General features: G+C 33.6%; 2 protein-coding genes across 5 annotated transcripts; one reads left to right on the forward strand and one right to left on the reverse strand.

Moving 5' to 3' along the window:
- The first annotated feature begins 6,307 nt into the window (after positions 1-6,307).
- LOC115974233 lies at positions 6,308-7,884 on the forward strand. The gene has a single exon (XM_031094488.1). The coding sequence runs from the start codon at positions 6,549-6,551 to the stop codon at positions 7,695-7,697; it is 1,149 nt and encodes a 382-aa protein (XP_030950348.1). The 5' UTR covers positions 6,308-6,548; the 3' UTR covers positions 7,698-7,884.
- A 541-nt stretch (positions 7,885-8,425) lies between these two features.
- On the reverse strand, positions 8,426-20,100 carry LOC115974232. 4 transcript variants are annotated; one of them, XM_031094487.1, is made up of 19 exons: positions 19,703-20,100; positions 19,420-19,607; positions 18,681-18,785; positions 18,520-18,591; positions 18,169-18,316; positions 17,140-17,222; positions 16,336-16,391; positions 15,021-15,157; positions 14,815-14,905; positions 14,656-14,721; positions 14,296-14,518; positions 13,131-13,232; positions 12,789-12,874; positions 12,578-12,700; positions 10,636-10,705; positions 10,359-10,450; positions 10,074-10,178; positions 9,863-9,991; positions 8,426-8,660 (listed from the first exon to the last, which is right to left on the reverse strand). In XM_031094487.1, exons 1-18 carry the CDS (start codon positions 19,993-19,995, stop codon positions 9,878-9,880), a joined length of 2,154 nt encoding a protein of 717 aa, XP_030950347.1. In that variant the 5' UTR covers positions 19,996-20,100; the 3' UTR covers positions 8,426-8,660; positions 9,863-9,877. The 4 variants fall into 4 exon arrangements, with proteins under 4 accessions (XP_030950347.1, XP_030950346.1, XP_030950345.1 ...); XM_031094486.1 differs by lacking the exon at positions 8,426-8,660 and adding an exon at positions 9,323-9,752; XM_031094485.1 differs by lacking the exon at positions 8,426-8,660 and adding an exon at positions 9,323-9,795.
- Positions 20,101-21,004: the final 904 nt, after the last annotated feature.

Below are 21,004 nucleotides of genomic sequence, written 5' to 3' on the forward strand. Positions count from 1 at the left end.
AAATAGTATTAGAGGGACTTTTGAATTTGTATACAGTACATGCCCAATTGAAAAGCTATTAAATTGCTGGTATTTGGACCATTTGTATTTTTTTGTGGGATGGGGTTCAATGAGGGAGGCATTGAGGCCCATACCAATGAGAAAAATAGGTGGGCCATAGGTGTGTTACATATGACCTTTACTTATGTTGTTGGTTCGTAAGTGTGTGAATCAAAGTTGGAGTTAGACACCTATTACATGCTGCATGTGCTTTAGGACTTTGAATTGGTATTTTCTGAAAGCTTATGTATTTGCTGAAAATTAATATAAAATACAATTGTACCGGGAAAAAAAAAAAAAGGAAACATTTTGTATATAAACAAATAAACTAAAATATTAATTGGAGTTAATATTATCTTCATTGATAATAAAGGTGAATTTTTAATGGGTATGGGTATGAACATGATAAAGCGGATAATTAATGTGGTAAATGCTAGAACATTAGAGATACTAGATATTTGTATTGTGATTGCTTAAAGTTTGGAAAAGAACTTGGGATTCAATATATATATATATATATATATAATTAATTCAATAGTTGGAGGAAGGGAAATTTGAACCTTAAATGTCTTCGTTGAAAACACCAGAAATGATTCAACATATTAAGATGAAAGAAATGTACAATAGGTATTTAATATAGTTAAAATGAAAATTATATTACACAAGTTACCCTCTTTTAAGGTGAAATAGGAAGAATTATTTTTGGAGGGAAAGAACTTTCTTATTTGTTATACTCAATCTTAGTTAAGGATAATAAATGAAACTAAGTCTTGTTATAAATATAAACAATTTTTTTTTTTAAAGGACAATAGTAGTAGCCTTTACAGTTCTGCTTGCTACCCTGATGTTAATGCATTTTTGTAATGGAAAATTAATGCATTTACTCATTTAAATTAATGATATTATAGTTCCTAACCTCGGGAAAACCTTATATTGCTTTTAATACTTTGACAAGATCATTGTCTGACTTAGATTTTTTACCTTAAAAAAGTTCCAAATTATTTCAACTAGTTGATTTTTCAACAGAAACACAGGATGGGACAATATATCTAAATATCACCATATATATATATATATATATAATAAAAACTTAGAGAAAATCCAATTAGATTTTAATTGGATTCTTAATTTTAATTTTATGCCAAATGAACTATTGAGTGTAAAAATTAAAGAATCCAAGTCCAATTAAAGAACGCTAAAAAATATTTTAAAAAATCTATTTAAATATAGCATACAAACAAAATGCTTTAAATTTTAAATTTTTATTAGGAAATTTAGTACCTCGGGAGTTTAATTCCATATTGCTATTGAGCAATTGCATGTATTTATTATAAGTGTATGTGGTTCAAACCCCACCTCTCCTTGCTCCACTATTTATCTATCTAAGAAAAATATTCAATTTGAAGTTGATTTTTAAGAAAGTATTAAGATCCCTCAATTTTTTTTTCTTTAAATATAGAGGGAGCTGTTATTTCATGGTGAAGATTGCTAATATTTAGATCGCTTGACTAATCTCTTAAGTATACTAATTCCTGATTCAAACAAGTTATTTGAACTCCTGATTTTTATGAGCAAATATTAAAGAAATTTGTTAATTTTAGCTATCACATACGTAAAGACCCATTAATGTCATTTTATTCTTTCTAGATGGTCTTTTTCATTTTTATTCTTTGGTAACATATCGTGTCGATCACTCAGGCTACAAACCATTGTGAGTTGTAAATTGGAGCACACTAATTGGGACAATATAGTAGTAGTTCTAGTTAAATATGATGACGTAAAATTGTGATTAAGAAACGTGCTTGATTAGAGTGTTGGCAGAAAAGTACGACTTTTTTTAGGAGGTAGAAAATATCGTTTGCCTATAAAAATAATCAAATAAAGAGGCCCAACTTGTTCTCCAACCTATATGTTTTGTTTGCGACCAATAATCTCAGATTAACTGCACCACCAAATTGAACTTTATTGACAATTAGACCAGCCAACTTGCTGAACAACAAGACGAGTATAAAAATCTAGAAGTAATGAATTAGTCAATCGTGATTTCAAGCACATGTCTCTATCAATAGAAATGAAATACTAAAAAGAACAATTTTTAAATTTTTTTTTTTTTTAAAAAAAAGTCGGTATAATTTTTTAGTAGCATGCAACTATGCACGAGCAATTTGGATTGATGTCATCCAACCAATAAAAATTGTACTTTAAAATCTTTAGCTGATGGTAGGATAAGGTTTGGGTGAGCCTTCCTAAACCTCCACAAGCAATTTGGGTTAGATGACATCCAACCAATAACAATTGTACTTCAAACTCCTCTTACTCGTACTTGGCAAATCCACATCCATCAAAATTCAACTCTTTACTTCATGGTGCTATGATACAACCAACCTAATTAAATTCTAAAATGCTATTTAACCACATTTAAGCATTAATAAAATAATTTAAATCACTATATCAAATCTTAACATACATTATAGTATTGATAAATTTTATCGAAAATTATATCCTCCATTGGTGGCTGTTGGGCTGCCCTTTAAAGTGCTTGTACCAGAAGTGGAGCCAGAACTTTGAGTTAAGGAAACGGCTTTACTGTTAGCTATGTGTTGCAGTTTTAACCTTTGACTCCGTTACTACTTAACAACTGAGATTTTTTTTTTTTTGGTAAGTAAAAACAAAATTATTTTTGTTTAGAATTTTTTAAAGGGCGGGGTTATTTATTTTGGATAAAATTGGTTAATTAAGCTTAATTTTTTTTAGTTTTACTATAGGTAATTTTTGTTGTTGAGCTATTTTTTTTGGACTTGTATATTTTGTTTTAAATTTTAGATCTATAATTTTTTTTTTATGGTCACTAAAATGAGAAAAATGTTAGAGTTACAAACTTTTTTATAGACTAGTAAGTACGGATAATGTTTTAATATTTTATATAAGATGGTTTGAGAGAATGTTGTATAAGTACTATAACATAATTTTTACAGAATTTTATTTGTAATGAGTTCATCATAAAAAATAACAGTTATAAATATTACACACATCCATTATAAATATTCAATTGTAGTGATGAGATATAAAATATAAAAAAGAAAAAACTTTGGAGGAATATTATAGAATAAAAGTTGAAATTGAATCTTTTTCTCCTTAATTCTTAAATATATATATATATATATATATACACACACACACATACTAAACACCCATGGTCAATCACACCATTTACAAAACTCATAAATCCACAACATCCGACTTTAACATCAAAATAGTAATTGTCATATGTTGTCACTCAATATAAAATGCAAGCCCCCATTTCCTTGGTTGTAGCCAACTCATACGGGTTAGGATTAAATGAAATAACAATGTTAGAGCTAAATAAGTGTCGTCGAAATATTGATGGTGAATGACATTGTTTTTGGTATGTGTGTATTTGACATGTGATGGTATAAAGGGTTATGGGTAGGTATTTATGAAAGGATAAAAGTGCAAGAGGTGAAAATAGTGAATTAAAATGTAAAGAGATTTATGTGTATGTGTGAGGGATAAAAAGTCTTGAATCATTGAACCAAAGGATACAAAGAATATTTATTTTTTAATCAGAAAAGTCTTGAAACATTAAACCAGAAAGTCAATAATTAATTTGTTCTTATGTTCAAGAATATTCAATTCTCTTTAATTAATTTGCATAAAATGCGCCACTTGGTAGAACCTCATACTCTCTTGAGTGAGGTCTCTGCTTTTATATATATTTTTTATTTTATTTGTAATGAGTTCATCATAAAAAATAACAGTTATAAATATTACACACATCCATTATAAATATTCAATTGCAGTGATGAGAAATAAAATATAAAAAAATATATTAAGAAAAAACTTTGGAGGAATATTATAGAATAAAAGTTGAAATTGAATCTTTTTCTCCTTAATTCTTAAAAAAAAAAAAAAAAATACACATACTAAACACCCATGGTCAATCATATCATTTACAAAACTCATAAATCCACAATGTCCGACTTTAACATCAAAATAGTAATTGTCATATGTTGTCACTCAATATAAAATGCAAGCCCTCATTTCCTTAGTTGTAGCCAACTCATACGGGTTAGAATTAGATGAAATAACAATGTTAGAGCTAGATAAGTGTCGTCGAAATATTGAAAAGGTGAATGACATTGTTTTTGGTATGTGTGTATTTGACATGTGATGGTATAAAGGGTTATGGGTAGATATTTATAAAAGGGTAAAAGTGCAAGAGGTGAAAATGCTGATTAAAACGTAAAGAGATTTATGTGTGTGTGTGAGAGATAAAAAGTCTTGAAACATTGAACCAAAGAATACAAAGAATATTTATTTTTTAATCAAAAAAATCTTGAAACATTAAACCAAAAAGTCAATAATTAATTTGTTCTTATGTTCAAGAATATTCAATTCTCTTTAATTAATTTGCATAGAATGCGCCACTTGGCAAAACCTCATACTCTCTTGAGTGAGGTCTCTGCTTTTATATATATATTGATTGATTGATTACGGATGTGATAAGTAGTTACTAAAAAAAATGATGTGAGTTGTAGGCCCATATACAAACCAATAAGAATTTACTATCAAAACAATTTGTAAAAAAGTTTATAAATATAGCATTATTCTTAAAAGAATCAATGATATTGTTTAAGAGAAACAAAATGTAATTTTATAAAATAAAATTACTAAAATTAGTACACATATGTATAATAATATTCTTTAAAAAAAAAATTAGGGAGGCGCCATTGCCCCCCCTAGTCCAATAGTGGCTCTATCCCTGGCTTGTAAAGAGTTTCCAGCACTGATCTGACTCAGATTAGTTTGGATCTAAGCTCATTTAGAACTAAAATGATGGATCTTAAGCATAGATCACAAGTATTGAGTAGTCTCCTCCTCTTGGATATTGAGCTTAGGACTTTTAAATGAACCAAGTTGTCTATGAACACCTCAAGCTCGAGCTTGACTTGGAAAAAACTTTGTTCATGTTCATTTGTTTAGCAATTAAGCTAAACTTAAGCACAAGTTTGAGCTCTACTATTAAACAAGTCAAGCTCAAGCACAAGTTTGAGCTCGACTATTAAACAAGCCAAGTTTTTAATATGTTTATGAACAAACTTGTGAACATGTAAACTTAATTTAATTATATATAATATTATATTTTTTATGTATACCTGTCCAAAAATATACTTATATAGTTTTAAGAATGGATTGTATACGTTTGTATCTAGGTTTATATAATATCAAATTTGTATTTATAGTTTATTAATAATATAAATAGTTTATTTGTATTAAAATTCATCAGTTTATGGAAGGATAAGAAATTTTAGGCATGATTTTTAATATATAAATAAAGAATAATTTAATCAAGTAACTCATGAGTAAGCTTGAGCTTATTCAACAAGAAAATGAACCAAATTTGAACATGTAATCTTGTTTGATAATGTGTTCGAGCTCAACTAGTGTTTGAGGAAAAAAAAAACATTACATGATAAAATCTAAACTTTTAATACTTAACTCAACTCGCTTACAGCCTTAAGACCTCTAATTGAAACTGTGTTTTTAAGGTGTTTTAGATCTGATTTTACCCTTAGAAAACATAGAAATAAAACTACAAAACAAGTCCTATGTTTTCTAAGGGTCTTTAAGGTGGATTTGCAATGCTATTTCTTAGAAAACATAGGATTTGTTTTGTAATTTTATTTCTCCTCACCTCTTGGTTTTGGTTTAGGGGTAATTTTCGATTATTTTTCTCAACATTTGTAACACAGGCGCTTGTAAGTTACAAGTACGTAATGGGGTGACCAACTGACCATTGCGAAGAAACTTACATATTTTTTATTATTTTCCATTCATGAACCGTTCTTTCCACGAGTTTCACTATTATAGTATTATTTAGAGTCTCATTCCGTCATATCACCAATAAGCTTTGCAGGACACGTTTACCACGTCTTTCAAGAGCTCCACACATCCTAGTAATGTTGTTGTTCGCATTTCATTTGTACTCGCATAGATTTTGCATGCCGGCTCATTTGTCCACATCACAAAATAAAAGAAATTACGAATCAAGTGATGCAAAAGACTCCGTTGATTGGGGTTCAAGGCAAATGTGATGGCATTCGTTACGTTTTCTTAACTGTATATTCATAATTTCCCCCCGTCTACCCTCTATTTTCATTGAAAATTCGTATGTTAATGGGTCCCCATGACACTAAATTGTCCACTCTTATTACCAACATTGTTTATTTGGTAGGATAGTACAGCAAAATTTGGATACCCATGTGGAACAGGAATAAAATTACTCAGAGAAAGTGACAATTATTTTGCTAAAAGTATTAAAAGGCGGCTCCTAAACAAACGGTCAACAATCTCTAGCTCCCTCCTACCTATCTGCCCCTTCTTGTCTCCTTCCTACCGCTCCTTTATATATTCACCTGTCACTGCTAAGATCCTTTGCAACTTGTACCTTCTTCTTCTCTACCAAAAACATAGGAAAAATTACAGAAATGGAGGTGGTGATACCAGCATCAAGAATGGATTTCGACTTCAACCATTCGCGTCCTTCTTTGCCACACTTGAGCGCTCCTTCTACACCTAGACGTATTGGTGAGTACTACTTCAGTGCTCCATCAAGTCCAACACGCATGTCTGAGTTTTACCAGGACCTCAATGAGTTCTCAAGGATGAATGAAAGCTATGAAAGAAAAGGAAATGCGCCTTCCATGGTTCCTTTCGACTGGGAAGAAAAGCCTGGTACACCTAAGTTGCCTAAGGGGAGTAGTGGCACCAAGAATGAGGATGATTTTGCTTTTGATTTTAGTGAAGACTTAGAGAAGGCTTCTCTCTCAGCTGATGTGCTCTTTGATGGTGGCAAAATCCGGCCTTTGAAGCCTCCACCTCGGCTTCAACTTGGCAATGAAGTTTATGAGTACACAAACCAGAAAAGCCCACTTTTGTCTCCGAGGTCACCTAGATCACCAATATCACAAGGGAGGAAGATGGTTCTGGGTGCCTTTTCACCTAGAACAAAGAAAGATACTGACCCATTTGCGAAGGCAGTGGAAAACACACGCAAGCAAGCGGGACAAGAAAGAGGGCGAGAGAGAACTCCAGCCAAGCCATCCTCGAATTCAGGCCGCAAATCAATAAGGTCACTCTCTCCTATCAGGGTTGCTGAGGTTCAATGGGAAGAAGAAGAAGAAGAAGCAGCAGAAGAAGAAAAGACACAACAAAGCACCAAACAATCCTCATTGAATTCAAAGGCACCAATTTCTGCTGATACTTATTCTTCGTCTTCCTCTTCAAAGAGTTCTAAGAAATGGAGCCTAAAAGACTTTCTGTTGTTTCGGAGTGCATCTGAAGGGCGAGCAACAGACAAAGATCCATTCAGAAAGTACACAGCTGTGTACAAGAGACATGAAGATACTAAGATAGCAAGCTTCCGGTCCACAGATAGTTCTGGTTCAGTGACCGGCTCCAAGAGAAGGGGACCAGTTTCAGCCCATGAGTTGCATTACACCACGAACAAAGCAGCATCAGAGGACTTGAAGAAGAAAACTTTCTTGCCATACAAACAGGGGATTCTAGGGCGACTGGCATTCAATCCCGCCATCCATGCACTCGCAAATGGCTTTGGAACACTTGCACGTTCATGAATCTAGACAGATTGTTTAGAATTTTTTTTCCTATTTTTTGTTGTATAAAAATAGTTTTTTGTTCCTCCAACTGTAGATTCTCAAATGAACTAAATGTGTGGTTCATAATTCTATTGTGCAGTGTAAAAACTTACTGCATTCATGAAAATGTGAAGCTCACCAATATTTACTCTTTATACTAATCTTTGCAAGCATAACTGAATTGTCATTCCATAGGTATACAGTATACTAATACAGGTAACGAAGAACCTGACAACTCTGTTTTGCTCCAATAGTATGAAATTATTAGATTTACAAGAGCAATTAGCGGAAACATACATGACCAAACCTTCTATTTCCTGCCTGTCATGTTTACAATCACCCCTATAATTTATTTAACTCGAATGTTTTCATTAAATCTGAAGGAATGAAGACACATTACTGATACATAGGCATCACCTAGGCCAGAAGGTACTGTTATCAATTTGCTAAAGATGATAATAAACTAAAAATAAAAGGTACATAAAAGACAAAAGTTGATGACTTACCTGTGAAACTATCATTAAAGAATTAATTGTCTACTAGAATAAGATAGACGGTGCTGTCATAGAAAACTTTATTATAACTATAATGGAAAAACAATACTTTAATATTGTATCTTATCAACTTTCTATGTGCTTAGACTACTTCCAACCATCTAGATAGTTAGAGATGTCATTACGTTACATTTGTCACAATTTTTGGAGCTATTTTATGGTTCAGAAGGGAAGCACCAGATATTAGATAGAGATGAAATCTTAGAAATAAAATTTATTGTTATTACCTTTGAATCTTTTATAGGATGTCATGTTAGAACTTAGAATAAAAATAATTGATTCACCAGAAGAATGGTCAGCTTCTAGAAGTAGGACCGCTAATTCAGCCGCCCAATTTGAGACCGGCATTGTTAATAAATTTTGCAATTACTTCCACACCCCCTTCTTCCCACGCTAACAAATAAGATGAGTATTAAACAGCGTTAAAACTTGCTATGTAAACGTTTGGTCTTATAATACAATCAATGACTGTAGAGCTACAAGTGCATGAGCAGCCTAAATCCACAAAGTGCCCATAGGGAGGACGGTTTCGACAGCACCTTTTCAAAATACAACATTTTAAAATCACACTTTTCTCTATATTTCAAACGGATCACTTACAGAAATCTGAAAAATAAGCTGTACTAATGGGCACTTAACTCGCTTAAATAGTAATGGCAGCCAAAATTCGAATAGTGGTTAAGGCGACCTCAACTACTTCAAAACCAAACATCATATTAATATATACCCAAAAAAATAAAATAAAAAATTCAGAAGCAAAAGCATAAGCACCATTCTGCTCCAGTCAGAAAACATACAAAACAATATCCACCAGGAGTTGCAACAATTAAGGTTGGGAAATTTCAAAACTAGAGAGAAGCTATCCTCATCATGCACAATCAAGGTTATGAAATTTCACAACTAGAGGAAAGCTATCCTCATCATGTACTATTGGACAACACCAAATATCCCAAAGAGAGAGATTCATCCAGATCTGGCTGTTCATTACCAGCATGGATTGTTGTTTTTTTTTTTTTGGGGGGGGGGGGGGGGGTGTGGAGAACCACTTAATGAAAGCCCCATATCATGCCAAATTTAGAAATAAAGTTTTTTACATGCTTGCTTTGAACTTTACAACAATTTACATATGAAACCAATCCACATGACCTAAAATATCCTAGACGATCTGCAAGGCAATTATAAAGCTCTGTAGAATTGCACTTCTAGCAATTGGACTCTGATCTGTCCACTCTAATGGAAAGTAATTTACTGAATAATTCCACATCATATCAAATTAAAATCCAACTATGTATTAGGCATTCAAGTAAATATGCCATATGATTCACCAGGAACAATAATCTCTATCTGCTCATTTAAAATTATAAGACAACATGTCTAAGCAGATTTCTTAAGTTTTCAGAATTACTATATATCAAGATAAAGGTATTGCATGTTGATGTGGCTATCTCACGATCACCCAAAGTTATAGCAGATCCAGAAGCTTTTATTGAAACCAACAAATTGATTGCTCTTGTCAGATGGCGCTACAAACACTTGGCCAGTAAGCTTATGACATAAAAAGCAAATGCCAAATATTCCAGAATAAAGTACCTTTTCACTAAGAGCTCAGTCAAAGTTATCAACTTTGATCGGATTAATCTCGTCTGCAACATCAAAGTGTCCAACCAGTCGTGCAAAGAAAACCATTTGTTGTTCTAGTGTGAACTTAATGTTCTCAGCCTGCATACAATACTAGATCAAGCTTACCGTTTTCCTATCATACAAATTTGTTGTTAGATAAACTTGTAATAATTTTTAATACCTTGCGGAAACCATGTTGTTCTCCTTCATACTCTACAAGGGCAACTGGTAGACCTTTTTCTTTCAATGCCCGGTAAATCTTACGAGCTTGATCAGGAGGAACAACCTGCAAAATTAAAAGAGATTTTCAAAACTCAACCTTGAAGGCTAATTATAATCAGAACTACCATATTTAATCAAGAGGACTCCAGAATATTGTACTTGTATATCCAACATTTTGTTATTCTTAAGGACAGAAAAGATTTAAGACAATGAAAAAGCAAAGGGGAATCTGTTTAGTGTTTACCTTGTCCTCCAATCCTTGGAATAAAATTATAGGGCAGGAAAACTTATCAACAAAATTGATCGGAGACCTCTCAAAGTAATCCTTTTCATTTCCTGCAATCAGTTAACTGCTTAAACATAAATGACATAAATAAAATGAATGAATGAATATTTACCTATCAAAAATAAAATAAAAATGAATGAATGAATATAATGTGTCAAATGTCATCTTTTAACTTACCAACAAGATTATCAATATAACGAGATTTAAAGGTGTCAAATGTCATTTTTTAACTTACCAACAAGATTATCAATATAATGAGATTCAAACTTGTGAGTTTCTGCTCTCAACAAGCCTAAGTCAGCTACCTGTTCATAGAGCAAGATAAAATTAAAAACCTGTCAATTTTCTATTTCTGCAGAGCGATTTAATATATTTAATATCGCCTTATAAACCAATTTCCTTATTTTAAAATTCAAAAAAAAAAAAAAAAAAAAACTCATTGGACCCAAAAAAATAAATAATAATATTACATTCACAGAAAAACCAAAGAAATTCTAAACAAATTATTAAAGCACTACATAGATTTGAATATTTCAAATTTCTTACCTTTACAACCAATAAAAAAATTAAATTAAATTAAATCTTAACCTTACTGATAAATTGCAGATGGTAACATAACTACCACCTCAACTTATGAGTGTGCTTGTACCCAAGACTGCTTTCTATTAGCAGTTGGGAAGACAAGTCATGCTAGTTGAACTGTTGAAGCCAACTTTCTTTGGTTCAACATCACATGCCACCCTTCAACAAAGTGTTTGATGCTCTCATTAGAATAGTCAATAACGGCTCTAAAGTTATATTCAGATCCAATAATCCATTGATATCACTAATTTTTTCCAGTGGAGACTGATAGGATGGTAAAGTGTGTGGGAGTGTGTCTCTGTATCAGGTATATACAACTCACACACTTGCACAAGATTAAACCCGTGAAGCCACCCCTGACTCTGGATAAGTAGGCAGGAGATGCCATTTAGTCCAAACACCACTGGCACAGTCAATGAAGATTTAACTAGAAGCAGACCAGAAATTATCCAGCTCCACCAAACCACTTTTATAAAGTGCAAGATATTGCTTCAAATAGTGTAGATGAGTACCATAGATTATCGAGAAAAGAAAAGAACAGAAGGATATGAAAAATGAATTATTATAGGCACGTAAAAGAAATAATGTTGCAGTTTATTTATGGTCTACAGGTGCAGGTACTAGGTAGGACTTGGTTTCCAAAAGATAGCAGCAACCAAAATACACCTTTGGCCCTTAAATTGGAGGTTGTTTTCATTTTGGCCTTTAAAGTTTCAAAATTTTCATTCAGACCCTTCATGTTTGATTCCATTTTCATATTAGCCCCGTAGTCCATTTTCACTGGTAATCTGACCGTTTTCATTGTTGTAAGTAAAAAAACACATGAAAACAAAAATGGACTACTAATAAAAATGGATAGTAGGGCCAATATGAAAACAAAATGAAACACGAAGAGCCAAAATAAAAAAAATTTTAAAACGTAAAAGAACAAAACGAAAACAAACCCAAAATTTAAGGGCTGATGCATACATTAGTCTGATAGCAACAGTTCAGGTACTTGGGAATAATAAACATTTCAGATATGAGGTTCATTTCATATACAGATATTCTGGAAACTTATTTCATTGGTAGATAATTGTTCTTAAAATGACTAAAATTGAGGAATTCCAAATTCTTGAGCAAGGCTACATGAGGTTTTCTACTTCCATCTAAATGCCTTCTTTCTGAGAAGAATATAAACCAAAAACCCACGGAGAACCACGCAGCTCCTTAATCAGACATTTGTAGCATAAAGTAAGGAAACAAATCTTGTTACACTTTATATTTGATTGAATGGGGACACAGATACAGCTACAAACACCCCCACCCCCACCTCCCCATAGGCAACAAAGTCATTTCCTTGCACAGAAACACTATTTATTTACCACACACCCTCCTAAGCACATCTTGAACAGAAGTGCATTCTGTTACTCTAAAGAAATAAGAAACATAATATGGACATCCTTTTTAGAAACTCATAGCAATGCATCACAAACTAAACCAAAGAGTTGAATCAAGAGCTGTATTAAGTATTAACCATTAGCAAAATCCTGCTAATGGCTGCTTTCAAAAACTACAAAAGAAACCATATCACAATTCACCAATGTAACACTTACACCATACAAGGAAGCTCCTGCCTTAAACGTTTCTTTAAAAGCAAGAGCAGCTAAGGTTGTATATCCACCAGCAGAACCCCCAGTGATACATAGCCGTTCCCCATCTACCTTTCCTGAGTCCACCTAAATAAAATAGGTATAGTATCATGAGTTGACAGGATATACATCAATGACAATCTGGGAAGGAAATTTATGTAAAGAACGCAATTACCAAAAATTTAGCACAACTACAACAGTCATTGACATCAACAATTCCCCAGCGTCCCAAAAGCCGATCTCGATATTCTCTGCCATAGCCTTCAAAACAATGTCCATGCATCAATAAAATGAACAGACATAAATTAAAATACATTGCTACAATAGGTGAAACTGATTGCAACAAAGCCTAAGCATATTTGTTAAACAACAAAAATTGAAAGATTTAGCAGGATTGCCTCAACCTAAAGTTAAAATTAATGAATTAGAATGTGTATAACAAATTCCATCAATGATTGGCAGTGAGATAATCTAAATCGGGAATTCAAAGTTTATTTATGATAGATTAAGGACAAACCAGTGCTTCCACCATAATTGACGTCAACAAATGCCCAACCTCGACTAGTCCAGTACTGAATACTCAGATTTAACATTCCACGAGTTTCAGCTGTGGGGCCTCCTGCAATATTTCATATGAAATTTATGCTATTACAAAACCTAGTTGATGAAATTTCAAGAGCCCTTTCTCAAGAATTTTCTACTACTTTATTGTTACTGATATAACTGAAAGAATCTATTTAAGTTCAGTTGCACACACATTTGATTGCAGAAGCCAAAAGCAATATAATCATATGAAATTTTACTAACAATAAATCACTACATCAAGAGTCTCACTAAGATAAGATCCAGATTAATAACCATTGTAAACAAGTCTCTATGTATGCAACTCCAAATACAAAGCTTTGTACCATGCATATGTCTTGAAACAGTATTCATCAGATGGCCTACTTCATACTCTCTCAAGCTGTTTTATCTTCATTTACAAAATTACAATACAAGTACTACCCCTGAAAGAAAAATAAACAACCTGGATCTGATTGAATATTGTATATATATGTGTGTGTGTGTGTGTGTGTGTGTGTGTACTAGTTCCAAATAAAAGGATCAGCTATATGGGATTAGCATGCCTAAAAGGCATTATAAATTGGGAAGTGACGCAGCACAAATTCTCTAAGCGGATTGAGAGTCATCAAGAACAGAAAAATAAAAAATAGGACCTAGGAATCAGCACTTAGGGTTGCCTAGAGTCAGCACCCAAGGAATCGACATGAAGGCATTGAAAAAATTCCAAAAGAAATTTCATTCATCATAAACTTGTCTCCATAGGAATGCAATAGCACATCTATATAAACTACTATGCCAAATCCTAACCGAACTGATGTGGGTCAAAGCCCAATTATTAAATTACAAAAATAACTTTAACTCAAAGCCCAATTAATGATCTAATTAACCAATAAGACTTAAAATAAAATCCTTGGATTGATAATAAAAAATCCAATTCACTTATAAAATTAAATAAAACTAGATTAAAATAAAATTTTCTTCATGTTAAATGCATTAGGAAGGGTAGATTTTTGTAGCAAGGGAAATGGCCCCATATTTTACATGCTTCTGTTGAGTGGAAAATCACAAATCATGAATAACTGGCCAATCCTGTTCATAAAAGATTAACCATCACTTACCATGGCTTTTCAATAACAATGGGGGCTTTTCTCCCTGATTGCCTTGGTACATGGGATTCGTTGGTGGATAAAAGAATGCATAGGCATTTTGACCAGGCACTTCAGTTGGGAATTCAATTAACTCAGGCAAGCTAAAGTAGGACTTGTATTTTAAACTATCGGGTGAAGAACTCCAAATAATCTCAAATTCAACTGCCTTGGATTTATGTTCATCTAGAATCACCTGAAAGATAAAAGGTGAATGTAGAAGACATGAAACAAAAATAAATTATTTGAATCTCTTAACAATAGCCTTTGCCTGTATTTGTTGATCTTAAATAGCAGAATCTGCAATACAAGGGTGATAAAAGGAGACAGTACTTTTGCTACTGATGATGGATTTACAGCAGATGCTCCCTCCACATATAGGCAATGATTTCCTGAAGTCTGCATACACAAATAGGCACATCTCACAACCATCATCAAGACACCTTCTTAACAAGCACAGCATCATAACGAGGATAAGGATTTGGGAAGTACAATATTATCTATATCTGTGAAAGGAATATCAAGCAGAGATAACGAGCCTTGAACAAAATCAAGAATTCCAAGATATGACCTCCCATTCTGCCTGCAAGCACAATTGTTTTTATTACGATAACAAAAACAAATATAATTATCACAAATCGTAAGCACAAGTAAGATAAATCCATGCAACAATGAACTAGGAGCTTTGTCAGGTATACCTGTAGCTACAAGCAATTAAATTTTTCTTTTCATTGCTCTGAATGAATTCATAAGAATTCAAGCCAAATACCCATAAAGGTCCAGAAAATTCAGCATCCACTGTATAAACAGCTACTACCTCATTCTCAGACTCAATCTGCTACCCAGGAAAAAAGACAAGTAATCAATTCCACATGACACCAAATAAGTATGCGTGACCAAAAAACAAATTCAAGCAATGCCAATGGTGCTTGAGGAAACACCATGTCTAAGAGATTCCAGACATATATAAATTACAAGAGTCTCTCATGTGAATACAGAAGGGAATTAAAAGCATCTATTAGGTTACAATATTCATTATGAATGAGATGCAAAAATCACCAGACTTTGCTTTGCCAGGAAAGCTCATAAATGCATATGCATTGCCTAAGTATTTTCTGGTCACACCATAAACATATGCAAGTTTTATCTTCTCAATGTTTTCAGTATATGATTTGGCTGTACCAACTCTTTTTCTTTTTTTTTTTCCTTTTCTTTTCCCAGATAATTTGGCAGTACCATCAAGCCCATCATGCGAGTTCCGCTGATGGGACTGCTGGATTGGAAGTTGCAAGTTGAAAGAAAAAACTTGCTACAATGAGGAGGCCCTCAGGTTTCAACTAATTAGTTTCTGAAATAGTGGAGACTGTGCAAGCAGATTCAAAGTCTCAGATTTCAGAAATCCAACGCATAAATAGCATGAGAGTTAATTCCAATCAACAATGAACAATAGCCCAATAAATTTATAGGAAGCTATACATTGTCGAACCATTTGATATTTCAACTTCAGTAGTGCACAATACCAGGCAAATAAAATCTAACAACAATTTCAGATACCCTTATTTAATTGTCTACCTAATAATACTATATGAGTTTATGTTGCCTTTACATCTGGGAAACCCACTTTTCATGATACAACTAACATAAAATACAACTCCATGGTATTGAAATTTTCAAAAAAGCAGTTTCTAAGCAACATGGTCTTATGTAAATTTGACATGAACTGACAGCAAGCAGCAATCCTTTGACACAATTAACAACATATAATGCGGTCAAGCCAATAAATTCTAATAATCAAAGAAGTTCCCGAAACTTTCAAATGATAAAGAACAATGGAGTTGTTAACTTATAAAACCCAAAGATAATGCCAAAATTACAAACTATTTTGCCAAGCATAACAAACTTTAATATCAGCATTCTGTGTACATGAAGAAATATGAACTTAAAATATTTACTGGATAATGGAACAACACACGAACTAGGTAACCTCATTACTATTTAACGTGAACAGTTTACCCATTTGTAGATATTCCAAAACCCATTTTTTCTATCAGTAATAAAAAATAGTTCACCTGCACAAATTCAAATGAAACATATTATTTTAAGAAATGATGCAACAAAAAGTTTAGAACTTCTACAGAAAATTAGAACATATTTCATAACAACCATTGAGCATGTAATTATGAATCATCATTTTCTGAAAAACCTACCTGAAACTTCAGAAAAATAATGAATTAGCCTATCATACTAGAATCCAAAGGAGCAGAAGAGGAGCTTAAGGGTATTCCATGGCCCAATTTTTTTTATAAGTAATTCATTGAAAAAATGAGGAAAAAAAGAGGGGGGGGGGGGTGTGCTATACCCTAGTAAATGGAAGAATAAGAGAAAAACATCCAAAAGGAATTCCATAGAACAAAGTAAGAGCTAAGAATTTGTCGTAGAATGAGAAATTAAATATTGATGTCATAGGATTGATGACAAGGATTGTGAGCTTATCAACAGCAATCCAAATTTGAATTTTGATGAATATTGTCCATCCATGCAATTACGCTCCATATTGACCCACACTTCCACATCATGAATGATCCAAATCCACACAATTCCTCAAATGGATTGTAGGGGATAACTTCCAAAGGCTACTGATCCGACCACAATTTTCAGAACAGAAATGGATTTTTTTTTGGCAAGCAAAGATAAGGCAAGTACAACCTTCCCCTATTAGTAGAGAATTTGAGGAGTTCATTTGTTAAACATTTAATAACTTCACCATGAAGATTTGTATTTAAGTTTGATCATCAACCAAGAAGATTAACAAAATACCATCAGGGGACCACTTAGGTTCAGTTGGAGACTCCACAAGCGTAGAATCAGAGCCAGCAACACAGATGCGTTTGTAGACCTCTCTACATGACAACATAAGGAAAATTAACGCTACTAACCAAATGTTAATAACATTTATGTTAATCTTATCAGGAAAAAATAAAGCTTCAGAAATAACAGATTGTGGTGTCGTTAAAACCAAGTAACTAATAAGTAGGAAGAGTGTGTAGGAATGAGAATTACAGCAGAAGGGACTAACCAACTAACATGTACAAAAAACAGAGTCTAGCATGCCAATACATAACTGGGGGAAAATAAAGGTGCTTGGCTATATACACACACACACACACAAAGGTTTAATTACATACATGAAGGTTTGACACTAACCACAGAGTCTAATTCACTTCTACAAACAAAAGGATTAAAATGCATATACATAATCATTCTATAATAGGAAGTTGAAACCGCTTCTGATGATATTTGTTAGAATAACTCTTGAGTGATTAAATTCATCATTTTCTATTAGCTAAAGCTTTCTGGGCAACTGGTAGTTTTTATTTTGATAAGTTGGGACAAGTGATAGTTTATCATGGTATCAAAGCAAATAGTCTAGAGTTCAAATCCTATCTCCACCCAACCTCCCATTTAATACGAGTTTGACCCTACTTATTGAGGGAGAAGTCTAGGCCCACACGTAATGTGAAGAGTTAGAATAATGGTTATGTGATTAAATTCGCCCTTTCCCATTAGCTTAAATTTTTGGGACAAGTGATGATACTTTATCAATATTCAATAATGTCAGTTGATGACATGTATTTTTGCCTTTACAGATCTCATGACTTGTGCATGACAACAAACATGCAGAAGTCAAGCCACAACAGGGCAGCACCAATCTCTCTGCTCCCCTGGCAGCACGTGACAGTAAGTCACATAAAGTCTGATATATTTGATACCTAATAAGATACTTCTTGGGAAGAAATAGATACCTAAACATAAGCTATCAACTCATTAAAAAGGAATTCTGCTTACCCAGTTTCAGAAATATATCCAACCCAGAGTTCTGTTCTATCCCATGGCATGTTAGGGTGACTCCATTCAATCCATGCTATTTTTTCACCCTTCGAGTCCAAACGTGGGAAAGCGTAGAAGTCATTTCCACCAATTAATACTTCTGGCTCTGTATATATTATGATCCAAGCAGGAGAAAATGAACATCAAATATTGACAACAATAGATAATTGAAAGACCAAATGACAATCTGTAAACCTAAAAGCTTTCAAACCCCTTGAAGACACAATAGCAAAGCACACAATCTGCAGATTCAAAATGCACACACACCCACACACAAACATAAACCATCATTTGCTTGCTAATTCTCACCCTGAATATCCTTGTTGCCAAGCCCTATTGCTACAATTGTCGTGGATGGATTCAATTTATTTTCACGACGATCTGCCAAGTAATAATGAGCACACATTGATGAAATAGACCAACAGTAACAGTATACAAGACCAACAGTACATCAAAAACATTTAACATACCTTCCTGTACAGTGACATAACGATTAAAGCGTGCATCAAAGACTCCATCTGCATAGCTTACTAGTGGTTCGCCATAGTCCGGGGTAAGTGGTACAGGAGAAGAATCTGCTTGCCACCAAATACTTATATCAGCACTAGCTTGGAGTTAAATCATTTATTAGCAGATAGCATCACGAAGCAATTAGCACTCTCACAAAAGAGAAGGTAGCTCATGCATCATATATATATATATATATATATATGCATCTTTCCTCTCACAACGTCAGCGTGTGTGTGGGTCCTACTATAGCTCCAATACATGCATCCTCCCTCTCATAGCATGTGGGGCCCACACTATGAACAAGAGATGATGCATTTAATAGACGCATAAGATAATTATTGCTCACGGAAAATAAGAAGCAGCTAAATTGGTCTCCTATTGTTAAATTACCGATTATTTCAAAAGTTTAAGCGGTTAGGAAAAGATGAATTTAATCATCTAATTATTATTCTAAAAGTTTAAACAGTTAAGAAATGATGAATTTAATTATCTAATTATTATTCTAATACTCCCCCATGCGCGTGGTCCTGCAAAGCTCACGTGAAATAATGAATTTAATCGTTTAATCATAATTCTAACATTTATACATTTGTGAATTCAACAAAAGCATTAAAACCAACTCTTCCTTCCAAACTAGGATTAGAATTCTCAACTTGATTTCCAAATTTTACAATTTCATGCAAAATAACAGTAAGCTACCTTTAGAATCCAAAGACTGCTTGTAGAGCCTTTGGTCCTTGTAGTTGGAGAAAACGACAGTATCACCAAAAACACGGAAAGCGCCACCGCCATATTCCTGAGCCAAAGTCCGAACTCCAAACTCCTTCGGCGTTATATCCACCGGTTCTTCCCCAGCTTTCTCCGCCTCTCTCACCAGAACCGATCGCCTGAGTTACACAATAACACAAACACGTTACGATCACAATAACAAAGAACAATCCAATAAATAACGACGCGTCGTTTTTTGGCTTAGTGTACAGACCCTGATTCGGTGGGGCGAGACTCGAGCCAGATGAGGCGGCCGAGGGAATCAACGGCGGTGCCGCCGAGTCGTTTGGAGGAGCCGGAAACGACGTCGGATGTGACCGGCGACTTCCACGATCCATAAGGAGCGGCGGTTTTGGAATCTTCAGAAGAAGAGGACATTGTATTCGTTGGAGTGTAGATAGCAGAGAGGAGGGTTCGAGCGATGTGAATTGAGTTGGAGTTGGAATTGAGTGTGAAAGAATAATGATGAGAGTAGCGAGTGAGAGGCAATATAAAAGAGAGTGCCATAGACTGTAGTACAATTTTTTATCCCTTTTTTTGGTTTTTAGTTCGTTTCTTATCGGATAAAGTCTGAGCAATAAAAAAGTCTGAGCAATAATTCCTCTTTTTCTTTTCTTTTTTAATTCAGATTGTCAAGACTTCCACTTGATGATACTTGAAGAATCTGAGAGAGTCCCTCCTCAGTCCTTACCGGTTTGAAAATTGAAAACCCTCGTAAACGACCTATCGTGATGTCGTTTTGTGCTCTAGAGCTGTGGAGGAATCATGCCAGCAATATTAAAATAAATAAGTAATAAATTCCATGATTCCCTCCGATGATTGCCGATTGCTAGGTTCTAAAAATTTAAAACAATTAGCAAACCGTAAATACAAACTTATCTAGATATAAATTTCTAGAGTCTATAGAATATACTATTAGACAATGTTCAAAATGTTGCAAGTTAAAATACAAGAAAAATATTCAAGAATTTGAAACGTGCCTTGCTCGACCGATCAAAAGACAGATTATGCATAATTTCATTAAAGCCCAACAGTCCATTAAGCCCATTAAGTGATTAGAGTTTCAGATCTAATTCTCCTCGTATTTAAAAGAAATTCTAAGGCACGTTTTGAAGAGCCTTTGGAGGTGCTCTTATGAGATCTAAAAGGTATTGTGTCTTCTCCTTTTAAAATCACTACCGAAATTCCATCTACACATTATTAGAACTAGTAGATCTAAAGTTGCTACAACAAGATCATACATAGCTGATGATTTAAAACTTTGAGTGAGATTTCAAAGTCACAAACGTGGATGTTCGTGTTTAACAAATTTAGATAAAAGAGTCTGTGGATTCAAAGTTATGTGTGATCATGTAAGTAAGTACTACAAGCGGTAACTTTAGATTTAGGGAAAAATCTATTATAAACACTTCCATTCTATCAAAGTGAATTTTTTGCCTTGAGAATAATTTAGATTAAATCATCCCCAGATTTTTTACCTTGAAACTAGACGGTTTCATTGGTTTTTTTGGGCCAT

The sequence above is a fragment of the Quercus lobata genome, chromosome 2 (genome assembly GCF_001633185.2).
Source record: "Quercus lobata isolate SW786 chromosome 2, ValleyOak3.0 Primary Assembly, whole genome shotgun sequence".
Classification (NCBI taxonomy): Eukaryota; Viridiplantae; Streptophyta; class Magnoliopsida; order Fagales; family Fagaceae; genus Quercus; species Quercus lobata.